At 46.8% G+C, this 13,831-nt stretch overlaps 1 protein-coding gene across 3 annotated transcripts in view; it reads right to left on the minus strand.

Annotated features, from left to right (window-relative positions):
- ACO2 (aconitase 2) overlaps nt 1-13,506 on the minus strand; it is a 52,983-nt gene extending 39,477 nt beyond the window's left edge. The window contains exons 1-2 of one of the 3 annotated variants that reach the window (XM_026479545.4): nt 13,388-13,453; nt 11,193-11,255 (exon numbers count right to left, since the gene is read on the minus strand). In XM_026479545.4, coding sequence (XP_026335330.1) covers nt 11,193-11,255; nt 13,388-13,423 — 99 coding nt within the window. In that variant the 5' untranslated portion in view covers nt 13,424-13,453. Of the gene's footprint in view, nt 1-11,192; nt 11,256-13,387 lie in introns of all 3 variants that reach the window. The other 2 variants (XM_026479546.4, XM_057316360.1) reach the window with 2 other exon arrangements.
- Between the last annotated feature and the right edge of the window lie 325 nt (nt 13,507-13,831).

A 13,831-nucleotide genomic window follows, 5' to 3' on the forward strand; every position in this document is an offset into this window, starting at 1 on the left:
CTATACCCACACTGAACAGGTGTCATGGCTGAGGTTTCTAAGCAGAGACCATTATTAGTAATATCTGTACCAAGTTGCAAGTGCTTTACGTGGATAAAGAGCCCTCTTGCAGTAACACCAGCCCCACATAACAGATGAGGAAACTGAGAGCTGGAGAAGGGTGACAACTCGCCCAAGTTCTCACGGATAACAAATGATATCACCAGCATTCAAACACAGCCTGGCTCTGAAGCCCAAGCACTGAACCCTCCACCCTCCAGGGCCTCCTGGCGATTCTAAGTACAGAGCTGGACACAAATGAATTAAAGACACCAAACAAAATGGAATACAGGCCAAACTGTTACCCGCAGCTCTCCCTGGAGGGCGAAATTATGGAGACATTTTAAGTTTTTTAATTTATGTAAGTCTGAACCTTTAATACTGTATGGACTTTAGTTTTAGGATCAGAAAAATATTTTTAAAGAAACAAATCATTTGTGTATAAGCACCATGCTGTTTCCTACAACTGGCAGTCTACTTTGGATTGTTAAAAAGCAGAAGGAGGCAAATGATTTTAAAGAACATGACCGCTTCCCTCCACCCCCATTATACAAAAGTAATTGGCAAAACTCTCAAAGGCTTACAACATAAAGTGTTGGCAAGGGGTTTGGGGGAAAGAATAACCTTGAATTTTGCTACTAGAGAACACCAGTGAAGTCTTCTCAGTGGGAACTGGCAATAGCTACTAAGACTCAGTTCGCTTGTGACTGAGCAAGTCCGCTTCCCCAGACACCCCTGTACCACACACGCACACGTGCGAAGGCAGCTACATGAACGGCCACTGCACCATGAAGCAAAATATTTAAAAAATTAGAAACAGGGGCGCCTGGGTGGCACAGCGGTTAAGCATCTGCCTTCGGCTCAGGGCGTGATCCTGGTGTTATGGGATCGAGCCCCACATCAGGCTCTCCCTCTATGAGCCTGCTTCTTCCTCTCCCACTCCCCCTGCTTGTGTTCCCTCTCTCGCTGGCTGTCTCTATCTCTGTCAAATAAATAAATAAATAAAATCTTTAAAAAAAAAAAAATTAGAAACAACCTAAGGGCGCCTGGCTGGCTCAGGTGGTGCAGCATGAGACTCTGGATCTCCCGGTTGTGAGTTCGAGCCCCACACAGGGTGAAGAGATTACTTCAAAATAAAATCTTTTAAAAATTAGAAACAGTTTAAATGTTCTTTTTTTAAAGTTACATTTTATCCATTTTGTGGAATACTGTAACGCTTTACGAAAAATCTCTAAGCTTCGCTGGTAAATTACAGATAAAACACACAACATACTGCTTTAACACTCTTTCTGTATGTACTGGATGTTCACAGATACACACCTTAGACCACATACCCTGATTTGCTGTTACTCCCAGGAAAGGAGATAAGTTTAGGAAAGGGCTGGTAGAAAAGAAAGATTTTAGCTTTATCAAGAGTGTTCAGGGATGCCTGGCTGGCTCCCTCGGTGGAGCACGCGACTCTTGATCTCTGCGTTCTGAGACTGAGTCCCACGCTGGCTGTAGAGATTACTTGAAAAAAAAAAAGCGTTCAAATGCTTATAAGAATGTCCTCATTATTGGGGCGCCTGGGTGGCTCAGGTCATGATCTCAGGGTCCTGGGATAGAGCCCTACATCAGGGTCCCTACTCAGCGGGGAGTCTGCTTGTCCTTTTCCCTCCCCCCCCCCCAGCTCCTGCACTCATGCTCTCTCTCTCAAATAAATAAAATCTCTAGGGAAAAAAAGAATGTCCTCATTGTTGCTTTTATGATTATAAATACACTTATTATTATACATGTTTTTAATCTGGATCGTAAAAATTTAAAAATATTGGAAGCAGATACACCAAAATGTTAATGGTAGTTATCTCTGGGTAAAGGTGGAGTATTATATATAATTATAGGTAACTTTTATGATATTCTCTATACCTCTGTATTTTCCAAGTTTCCTACAATGGAAACGTTTACCTTCATAAACAAGAAAAAAGTTAAGAAATTAATTTTACCTTAAAAACAGGTATTACTGAGTCGTATAATATGCCGACCACTGTGGTTGGGGGTTCAGTCTGGATCAGTGTTATTTAAAGAAGGATGATGATTTGTGGGCATACTAAAAAAAAATAACCTTCTAAGATTTTGTTTTTATCTCTTAAATCCGAAAGTAAAACATACTCAGTGCTCAGTTCTACCTGGCCCTGGGACCCAGAAACATTCCTGAGATCACTCGTAAAGCCTACCAACCCAGATGTCGCAACAACTAGGAAATAGGACAATATTTTCCCATACCTGGAGCCCAAGTCTCAGGTCTTGTGAAATTCTCATGGGTCCATACCAGGACCTTATCTAGAAGGGGTACTTTCACTAAGCCCTCACCCTCCACTTCCTCTGGAACAAAGGAGCCTAGAGCAGGGCTGAGCAGAAACCTCTCTTGGGCAACCTCCCTAAGCCCTTGATTCAACAGGATGGGGCCAGGAAGCTCAGTTTCTTCCAGAAAGCCTATTCCGCTCCTGGACAGTTCTGATACTTTCCAACCGCAACAAACGCTTCTTATACTGAACTGAAACATGCGCCCATCACACCAGAACACGAATTCCAGCAGCACCGGAGACTCTGCCCCCAACAAGCCATGGAACCTCGTGCGGCCGCATTTAGCCTACACATCGCCTTCTCTTCTCTAAGGGGGATAACCTTCCCAGGCCGTAGGAAGGGCTCAAAGAGAGCACCTATGGGAAGTACCCAGTCCAGTGCCTGACACACGACAGGCCTCACTTGCTAGCCCTGTCCTTTGGGAACCAGATCAAACGAGCCTAGTCACTCTTCCACACTTCAGCCTTTCAAATCCTTGAAAACCCGAATCTTGTCTTCAACAGTCTAAGCATCCACACGGCATTTCCTCTGCCACAAAACAGCTCCCTAATTTTACACTTGGGTGGGAGTCTCCCATAGTAGCCAGACGCCCACAGATCTGTTTTGGAGTAAACAGCTGTTAGCTGTCACCCTGCTCCGTGCCAGCTACTCTGCTAAACCTTGCTGTACAAAGCTCAGCCTCCCTAACCGGCCTGAAGATGCGCAGGCCCAGAGACAGGAAGTCGCCTGCCCAAGGTCACACAGCTGGGAACCCACAGAGCCCACGGTCTTCTCACTGTGCTACAGAAGGTGTCTCCCAGCCTCGGCTCTGGCCCAACAGCCAGGCGGGCTCAGCCCTCAATGCGGGGCTCTTGGTCCCAACTGCTGAACCAAAGTGTCTTTGTTGGAGTCTGGCTCCCGGGTCCTGGTAGTGCCCCCTCCCTGACTGGATGAGATCCAAATCTCCAGGGCTCCAAGGGAGTAAGGGAGGCTCTGCTGACCCTGTGTTTACTGACACAGAACAAATTCTGAAGGAGGAAACATACCGAAAGTGGACCCCACTGGGGAGCCTGGCGAGAAATGAAAAGAAACAAAACTGTGCCAGGCAAGATCACAAAGATTATGTCACGTTCCCAACAAGTGTGCCAAGTGGTATTGTTACAGGTCAGCTTGTCCCTTGTACAGAGAGCCAATCGAGACTCAGGCAGATGAGAAAGTAAATTCCACCACGGTATAAGCTCCCTGAAGGCCGAAAACCCGTCCAGTCAGTTACCAGGCATACTCAGAGCCTAGAACAATGTCTGACACACACAAGTGCAAGAAATATTTGGTGATGAAAGAGATGAAGGCAGAGCTGAAATGTGAACACATGCCTCTTCATCGTGCTTTCAAAGTCACATTGTGAGAGCCTCTAGCGGGGGTGCAGAGCTAGCCACACCCCTTCACAGAGGCAAAGCACATGGAAAGGGGAACCACCGTGTAGCATGGGTGCGCACCCACTCGAAACTCTGGCCTCCCCAACTGGCCAAGGTCAGACATGCCACTCTGTCTTCCCAAAAGGACACAAGTCTTCCCTTGGGACCACTTGTATCGAGAGAACAGCCCAAACCAAAGAGACTGACATACTCGCGGGCAGGAGGCCAGCCTGACCTTCTGTCCACCCTGTGAGGCATGGCACATGCCAGCACTGCCTTAGGGAACCACGTGTCGCAGAGCACCAGAACTTGGAGCGTGCCAAGCAGCAGAAGTGGCTGAGCTGTCCCAACAGGCGGGGCTCCTGGAAAAGGCCTGGTCTCTTGAGGCAGCTGCTTCAGCAAGAGACAAAGAAGCCACCAGCCCATTTGGACCTGTCCAGTGCCACTGTGGAAACCTGTCCAGTGCCACTCCAACCCGTGCCAAGTCAAAGAAAGGACATCCGCTCTAGAGCTGGATGGATCTGGCTTACAATCTCAGCTCCCCTAGCCACAGGACCTCAAACAAGATTTTTCACCTCTCTGAGCCTCAGTTTCCTGTTCTGTAAAATGAGGGTAAAAGAGTAGAGATTTTTGTGAGGATTACAAAGAATTTATTGCTTGTAAATGTAGAGAAAAAAAGCACCTAGAATGAAAAAACACAAAATTCCTATCAGTGTTTGCCTTTGGGGACTGGAATGGAGAGAAAGAGAGTTTTCATGAATACACTACATTCTTTAGGGAAAAAAATATAAGAAAAGCAGAGTTCAGTCTGGATTCCTGAGAGGCATTCAATAAATGTAAGCTATTACTCAGTTCTCCTGGGAGGATATGTTGCTACTAACACCCTGCCTGCCTGTGTGTAACAGGAAGGACTAAGGGGTGCTGTTTCCCACCATGTCTTCTACCCCCTTCCTAGGTCACAAAGACCAGGGGCCCCAGAGCAGCAGGTCCGAAGCACCAGGGCAGCACACTGCAGAACTGAAATGGGACTAAAAAGGTCCCATCTACCCTCTCACGCTACCCGAGCATGCCTAATAACGAAGCCATCCAACCTGTGCCCCCGGGATGGGGGACACGCTACCTTCCGAGGCAGCCCATTTCACCAGCAGGATGACTTCAAGGTCTCAGCAGGGTAAGACCCCTGGTTCCTCTGACCATGACCCTCAGCAGCCTTCAGGCTCACAGCTGTTAGCTTGCAGCTGCCCAGCTATTCCCGGCAGGGAAGCCTCAGGCAGGCTCTGGCTAGGTGGGCCACAAGGAATGCCTGTCAGTCAGCACCCTCCTAAGAAGCAGTATCTTCCCACACCTCGGCTGCTTGGAACAATTCTCTCCCACCCCTGGGAGGCAATGCCTGGCACCTCTCCCGAGAATCCAAAACTAAACAATTCTCTCCCACCAGGAGGCAATCAGCTAGCTCGTTGCTACGCAACTGGAAGGCACAAAAGGTGATGCAGTCCTTTTCAGAGAATTGGGAAAGGGGGAGGGAGCTGTGTCTCTCCAAGTCAGCCTCTAAATGGGCTCCAAGGCAGTGGGGAGGGAGGGGGAGCGGTTCTTTAAGGAATTGGTTAACAGATTCACTCATCTGCCTACTCGTCCTCTGCTGCTGATGTCAGCGCAGAGACCCCAGGCGTGCTGTGAACCGCACAGAAGTCCCGAGCCCTACTCCCGCCCCCGGGGGCAGAGCTCGGCACTAACACACTCAGGAAAGACCGCTTCTGCAAGCTGTGAGGCTGACCCACAGCTCGGACAAGGGATAAAGCTGCCTCTGTGGGACTCAGCCCTCTAGCCTCTCCCTCTCAAATCTGGCTGGTATTTGGGGCAGGAGGCAATCAAGGTCCCAAATAAACATACAACCAAACAGGGCAGGGAGGCAACTGAACTGTGTCCCCTATATCCAGCCTACTCCACAGAGGTCTACTTTCTCCTCTCTACCCCCCGGGGAAGTACTCTGGAGAAACAGCTCAGCTGAGTGGTAAAAACCCTGGGTTCTGCAATCAAACAAATCTGCATTCAAAATCTGGCCCTGCTGCGTGCTAGCTGTGACTTCAGACAAGCCATGTGGCCTCTCTGGTTCTCAGGCTAATGATATCTTAGGGGTGTTGTGAAGGGCAAATGAGGCAGTCTTTGTAAAATAAGACCTAGTTCAGTGACTGGTATCTCTAACACCAGCGATGGTGTGGCACAGACCAAACACGTCCCCAGCACACCCCTTCCCTCCTTGTTCAGCCCAGCGTATTGTGTAGTTATGCTATAAGCTCATCCACAGGCAGGGCCCGTCTTAAACCAGCTCTACAGCTCTCTCAATGAACAATAAGAACAACAACATAAATGTCCAGCAGAGGTGAAGGAACCCAGCTATGCAGCAGCGAAGTGTTGGGAATAAGAGGGGCTTCTGAGACCTCTTTGGTTCCTCCTGCAACTGGCCTCAGAATTCAAGCTCCCAGTCTCTGCAGGATGGAAGCAGAAATACTCCCACTGGGCCCACCCTCCCCCCAGGACCCAGACTTTGATGATGAAAATACAAATGTGGGGCGCCTGGGTGGCTCAGTCATTTAAGCATCTGACTTCAGCTCGGGTCATGATCTGTGGGGTCCTGGGATCAAGCTCCGCATGGGGCTCCCTGCTCAATGGGGAGTCTGCTTGTCGCTCTCCCTCTGCCCTGCCTTTGCCCCCTCGTGCTCCCATGCTTGCTCTTGCTCTCAAATAAATTAAATCTTAAAAAAAAAAAATACTACAAATGTAATTCTAAAGCTCATTTTCCCAATGTTGCCCTTCAACTTAGAGAATAAAATCAGGATGCCAACAGATTCATTTCTGCCTCTTCTCCCAACTCTTACAGCAGCACACGAAAGGTTTTCCTGAACTACTACACACCCGAAGTCCACGGAGATTAGGGGAGGAACAAGCAGTTTCACTAGAGCCTTTTTCTTTTTTTTTTTTAAATAAAGATTTTATTTATTTACTTGTCAGAGACAGAGAGAGAGCAAGCACAAGCAGGGGGAGCAGCAGACAGAGGGAACAGCAGGCAGGAGAAGCAGGCAGAAGGAAAAGTAGGCAGGGGGAGAAGCAGGCTTCCCGCTGAGCAAGGAGCCCCATAAGGGACTTGATCCCAGTACCCTAGGATCACGACCTGAGCAGATGCTTTATAAGCCAGTCTTTTTTAAACATAAGAGCTCAGGATAGGGGCGCCTGGGTGGCACAGTGGTTAAGCGTCTCCCTTCGGCTCAGGGCATGATCCCGGGGTTCCGGGATCAAGCCCCACATCAGGCTCCTCCGCTATGAGCCTGCTTCTTCCTCTCCCACTTCCTCTGCTTGTGTTCCCTCTCTCGCTGGCTGTCTCTCTGTCGAATAAATAAATAAAATCTTTAAAAAAAAAAAAAAAAGAGCTCAGGATAAATGCCAAGGCAATGGAGGCTGGAAGCCATCTCCAAGAAGGGAGACCGAGACTAATATTCACCAAGCGCCTGTACCCCTGTACCGCGCACGCACCAGATTTGCCCTGGGCATTTTACATACACAGTCCTACTTAATACAACTATCCTGGGAGGCAAAAGATACTAAGCTCATCTTACAGATGAGGACACTGAGGCTCTAGAATGTTAACTATGTTGTCCATGGCCTCACAGCTAAGGTGGAATTCCAGACCTGGCTCCAAAACTGGTGCCCTTTCCTTTGATCCAAGTTTTGCAGAATGAACCCAAGAAAACCATTATCGATGCCTTTTGGGACCCCCCAAAATAAAGAACAGTGTCTACAGGTCCATTCAGAAACAATCTGAGGAAAAAAATTTGCCCCTGGGGCGCCTGGGTGGCTCAGTCGTTAAGCTCTGCCTTTGGCTCAGGGCGTGATCCCAGGGTCCTGGAATCGAGCCCCACATCGGGCTCCCTGCTCTGCTGGGAGCCTACTTCTTCCTCTCCCATTCCCCCTGCTTGTGTTCCCTCTCTCGCTGGCTGTCTCTCTCTCTGTCAAATAAATAAATAAAATCTTAAAAAAAAAAAAAATTTGCCCCTATTCTCAATGTCAGAAAGGGCCTATTCCTTAAAATAAATAAATAAATAAATAATTCTTTTAAAGGGCCTATTCCTACAATAACATCAAAAACTAATTACAAATTTTTACAGTGTATTAGAGCTTAAAGAACTTTTCAAATATTATTAGGCCTTCAGAACCCTTAATGGGAGGGTAGCAATAGTCCTGTTTTTCAAATGTGTAACCTGAGGGCCACAGAGGGCTGAAACCTTGCTTGAAGCCATAAACTAGGATAAGGATAGCTAAGTCCGTAGCAGAGGAAGTCTCTCTCAGGGTCCTGATATTCTTTCTGCTTTTTAAAGGATGCAAGCAGTCTCCCTGTAGTTCCTCCCATCTTGCGTACTAAGAGGCCCAGGGCCTACCACTGCCTTTCAAACCAGGTATAGGAAAAAACAAGTGTGTCAAAGAAAGCTGGAGCCAATGAAGACAGACGGCTCAAGCATCAACACTCACTTGAAGTACTAACCAGATGGCCCTCTGGGAGTTACCAAGTAACAGAAAAAGGCCACAAACAGAAAAGGGCTCAATTCGGAAACGACGTTCATACTCAGTTGAGGGATCCCTGGGCAACACACCTGACCCCATCCAGCTTCCTCACCTGTGAAATACAGGTAGTTGTTGAGAGTTGTTGGAAGGATCAAGAATTTATGAACAGGGGCGCCTGGGTAGCACAGCGGTTAAGCACCTGCCTTCGGCTCAGGGCGTGATCCCGGCGTTACGGGATCGAGCCCCACATCAGGCTCCTCTGCTATGAGCCTGCTTCTTCCTCTCCCACTCCCCCTGCTTGTGTTCCCTCTCTCGCTGGCTGTCTCTCTCTCTCTGTCAAATAAATAAATAAAATCTTAAAAAAAAAAAAAAAAGAATTTATGAACAAACTTTGGCCATGTTACAAGTACTATCCAAACATGTAACTACCAAATTCAAGTTCACCCATCCCTCAGTTGCTTAGGTTTCTTCCTTAATTATTCCCTAACCCTCACACTCCATGTCCACCTGATCTGCCTCCAAACTATCTCCACTACCAGAACCCTAGTTCCGGACATCACCACCACTCCCTGGATGATTCCAACAGCCCCCACTGGCCTCCCTACCTCCTCATTTGTCCCACTGTGGTTCATCATCCATGCGGCAACCAGAATGATTTTCTTCAACCATAAATTAGATCCTGTCACTCCCTGGCTTAAAACCTTCCCTTTGGGGGCTAGAGGGACAAAACCTTCCAAGGGATTTTCATTCCACTAGGGGTAAAACCCAAGCCTACACGACCTTGGCCCCCACCTCTTGCTCAGAACTTCCTCTCAATACCTCAGCCACACTAGCCTTATTTTTTCTTTTTTTAAAGATTTTACTTTTAAGGGGTGCCTGGGTGGCTCAGTAGGTTAAGCATCTGCCTTTGGCTCATCAGGTCATGTTCCCAGGGTCCTGGGACTGAGCCCTTGCTTCTCCCTCTCCCTCTGCCTGCCACTTCCCCTGCTTGTCCTCTCTCTGTCAATAACATCTTTAAAAAAAAAAAAAAAAAAAGATTTTAAAGTAATCTCTCTCTCCACCCAACATGAAGCTTGAACCCACAACCCTGAGATCAAGAGTCACACATTCCATCAACTGAGCCAGCCAGGTGCCCCAATATGGGCCTTATTTCTTATCTTCGACACACTAAGCTCATACCTACCTACATCCGGTACTTTGCACATGCTGCTCCTACTTGAAATCTCTCCTCCCAAACACTGAAGGGCTGGGGCGCCTGGGTGGCTCAGTCGGTTGAGCGTCTGCCTATGGCTCAGGTCATGTTCTCAGGGTCCTGGGATGGAGTCCCACATCAGGCCTCTCTGCTCAGGAGGGAGTTGGCTTCCCCCTCTCCCTCTGCCCCTCCCCCACCAGCTCATGCTCTCTCTTTGAAATAAATCAAATCTTTAAAAAAATATATTGAAGGGCTCCCTTCTTATCATTTAAGTATCAGCTCAAATGTCACCTTTTCTGAAGGGCCTTCCCCTACCACCCCAGATGTCACACACACACCCTTCCTCTCTCTACCACAGGATCCTATTTTACCCTTCTCCTAGCACTTAGTAGCTACAATGTTGTCTACTTGTTTATTTTCTGTTTGCCCAGAACTACAATATAAGATCCACTACTTTTGTTCACTGTTGCACTGGTAGGGTCTAGAACAGTGTTAGGCATATAGTAAAGCATTCAATGAACATTCTGGAAACAGCTAGTTCAAAAGGCAACAATGTACTCCCCTAGTTCTCAAGATGGTGACTCTACTCCCTCTGCCAAATTTTAGATTGAAGTTTGTTTACTCATCCATTCAATCATCCATTCATTTACTCAATTCCATTCAACAGCTGACTACAGGATCCCGGAGATGGTACTACAGTGACATGCAACCAGAATGACCCGTTTCCTAATTCCCAAGGTGGTTGCTGTTGTTTTAACATGGCACTTTATAGAGAACTTAACTTCTGCCAAATTTGTCAGACTCCTTTGTAGTTAAGGCCATCTCAGATTTACATGTGAGGTTACAGGACTTCCCCAAGGTCACATGAGAACTCAGCAACCCAGTACCTCAAGGCAAAACCAAAGACCTAAGAAACATATCCGCAAGTGCCCAACCCCTTTTATCTACCATCCAGAGTCATGTGCACACAAATAAAAAATAAACACCAGAGAGTAAATGGGGCTTTTCAAAATGTTCATCTCCATTTTTTTTCACTGTTTCTAATCTTACTAGCTGGTGGCAGGCACTGTTAAACAGTGGAACACTTTCAACTTAAGGAGATCTGTTCTCAGGTTATGAAGCATTAATGGTGCCCTGGTTGATAGGCTGAGTCTTGATGCCAAAGGGAAGCAGTATAGAGCAGGTGCTAGGATCTCAGACTCTGGAATCAAAAAGGTACAGATTCAAATCACACCCGCTTATGAATAGTGATAAGGCCCTAGGCAAGTTTATTTCATGTTACTTAACTTAATTATACTTAATTATACAGCACTTATTAGGTATAGGCAGGGCTCTAAATAGTTTGCAGCTGTAATACAATAATTAGATAAGCCAGATGTACTGTCATTATCTGTATCTTACAGATGAGGGAACAGGTACAGAGAGGTCAAGTAATCTGCCCAGTCACAGCTCGGGAATATTAGAGTCAGCTTTCAAGTCCAGATAGTGTGATGCCAGAATCCAGGTTCTTAACCATCATACTGTGTTTCTTCTCTAATCCTGTTTGTCTATTAGACAGAGCCAATAGGTCTGCCTTATCTCACAGGATCATGTGGGATTATTGGCACACAGTAAGGTAAATGTCAGCTACTCTTGATGGCAGTAGTAATTGTCATCATTTTATTACTTACCTTCACCTTTGGTCCAGCCAAGGGTAGAAGAAAAATATTTTGGCTGAGAAAGACTCCAAGGCTCTGCAGTAAAACACATTAGAATATAGTAGAAGTTCCACGAGGATGGGAACTGTCTGCTTTGCTTACCATTGAATTCGAAGCAAGTGGTGGTTACTCAATAAACATGCAGTGAATGAGGTAGGAATAAACTGAACGCATGGACAGGGTTCTGCAGAGATGACAACTAAGGCAGTACCATCACTTCTCAAATGTAGCTAAACACAAAAGAGGTAAATTTACAAGGTTCTCAGAGGACAGTATTAGCTGGCCATTACTTAAGACAGCCTGGCTGTTGTGGAGGCAGTGTGGTATACTGCTATTCATTCATCTTAGCTGCATGAACAAACGAGGACACCTGGATTTTAACCATGACTCTGCTACTGGAAGTCACCCAGGCTCCCAAGGTCTTAGACTATCCATCTGTAAAAGAGGAGGTTGGACCACACGATGATCGAAACAAATATATTCCATTTTCTTATCACTTCATAACAATCTGAATGGAAGCCTACTACCAAGTACTCAGTAAGCATTTATTGGTATCCCTAACTGACAGATGAGGAAACTAGAATTCAAAATAATTTGCTCAAGGTCACAGGGTCAGGGAAGATCATGAACTATGGCCCAGATCTCTTTCTATACTAGTCTAACACTACTGCTTTCCAAAATCCTTTTTCAGTTCAAAAATACTGTGATATTAGTCCTCTCTTCCAAGATCACTAAATCTGTAATCATTTAACCATCAAATAATATTGCCTGACTTCACTAGATCATGGGACAGCAGAATTAGGAAAAAACAACTACCTTTCTTTCTACATTATTAACCTAGAAAATCAAAATTTTAAAGAGATAATTAGGGCAAACCCCTTATCTTTGCACAGAATTGAAGGATCAGAAGTATTTAAGACAAATGATGATTTCATTTTAAACCATATGGTCTAAATTTAAGCAACGTGATTAAAAAAAAAAAAAAAACCCTAGTAACACAATGCTTCCTGAGAGTATAGCACATAACTTCTTTAATTTTATAATCAAAGCTGTGCCACTTGATTCAAAGCAGATTCACAAAGTGAAATATAAAAGGTTGTCAGAGATGTCTACTTTATTGCTTGCTTTATTTTTATTAACAAAATACATGCTTGACATTGAAACCTTCCATATAACACCTTCCTAGTGTTGTCAAGTTAAAAGTGAAGAAAACCATCTGGCAGTCACAGTCAATTTTCTAGATGATTCATAACAGGAGAGTCAAGGTCAAACTGTTGAGTCTCATTAACCTCCCACCTAGTAATTGAAAAGCAACTAACTGAGCTCAGAATACTCTATACTGGTACCCTCACAAATACAAACGTCAGCTCAAGGATCACACGCTGGCTCGCAGAAGACAGGATGACATGAACAAGAACAAAAGGGTAAGTAGGGCAGATGCTCTGGCCACAGGACCTCGGTGACACTCAAGAGAGCACAAACTTTCACCTACTTTCTAGCAGTTTTGTCACCTATCGAATGAGAATTATCATCTCACCAAATGATTACATGAATCAAATGACATGATGAGAAATTAGGAGTCTTGCAATCTTGCAAAGATGAGAGACTACTGTTATGATTACTATTTACTATGTCTGGGCCAGGAAAGTCCCCTTGCATTCTTGGCTCTATGTTCCGCAGGATACTTTTAAAATGGAACAGGGTACTAATCTCTTCTACGGTCTCCAGGCCTGTCAATCGTAGATGCACCTGGCTAGCAGCACTCTGCTGCCGAGAGATGAGAAGTGAGGCCTTCAGATTCTGGGCCTAGCGGGCTCCACAACGACCGCGCCCCCCAGTCACCTTGTCCTCACCTTGAGGAACGGAAAGACACCCTACAAGAAAGGGGAGGGCAGTCCTCAGAACGGGGTGCCTTCACGCTTCACCTGACAACCGCTGCTTGGACCTACGCTTCCCACGGGGAGGGGACAGGACTAGGAGAGCCGAGCCGGGGACGCCTTGACCTCGGGCGCGGGAGGAGCGGGCACCGGCGCTGGGCCCGCGGCCGGGACAGGTACACGAAAAGTCGGCGGGAGGTCGGGCCCGCCTCGCCTTGCCTCGCCCACAGCCGCAGGCACAGCAGGAGGCACCCCGCCCTCGTGAACCCAGAGGGCCCTGAGCTCGCTCACCTGCAGCCGGGTCACCAGAAGGCTGTAAGGCGCCATTTTGTGCACTGACAAAGATGAGGTCGCGTGAAAATGACGTGAACCACTGCGCATTTAAAGCTTTGGGGCAGAGGCGTGGCCTGAAGAGAAACGCATAACGGTGAAGGCGGGGCCTTGGTAGAGGGGCCGGAGCCCGGCGAGCGCAGTGGGCGGAGCTCCCGTGTTAGAAACGGAAACCTGAAAGGAAAAGAGCTCCATAAAAACACTTGCGGAAGTAAATACGGGACACACAGGTGTGTTATCGAAGGGCAAATTTCAGTTGTCTCTTCCATCCAAATCTGGCAAAGGCATTTCTTTTTAATGACTTCCATGCATCTGCCAGGACCTGGCTCCCAAGCCACGACGGAAACTCCTATTTTTTCACGCGAGAGCGAGCGAGAGCGAGCGGGTCTTGTTGAAGCCTGGAGG

This window comes from Ursus arctos, unplaced genomic scaffold (genome assembly GCF_023065955.2).
Source record: "Ursus arctos isolate Adak ecotype North America unplaced genomic scaffold, UrsArc2.0 scaffold_21, whole genome shotgun sequence".
In the NCBI taxonomy this organism is placed as follows: Eukaryota; Metazoa; Chordata; class Mammalia; order Carnivora; family Ursidae; genus Ursus; species Ursus arctos.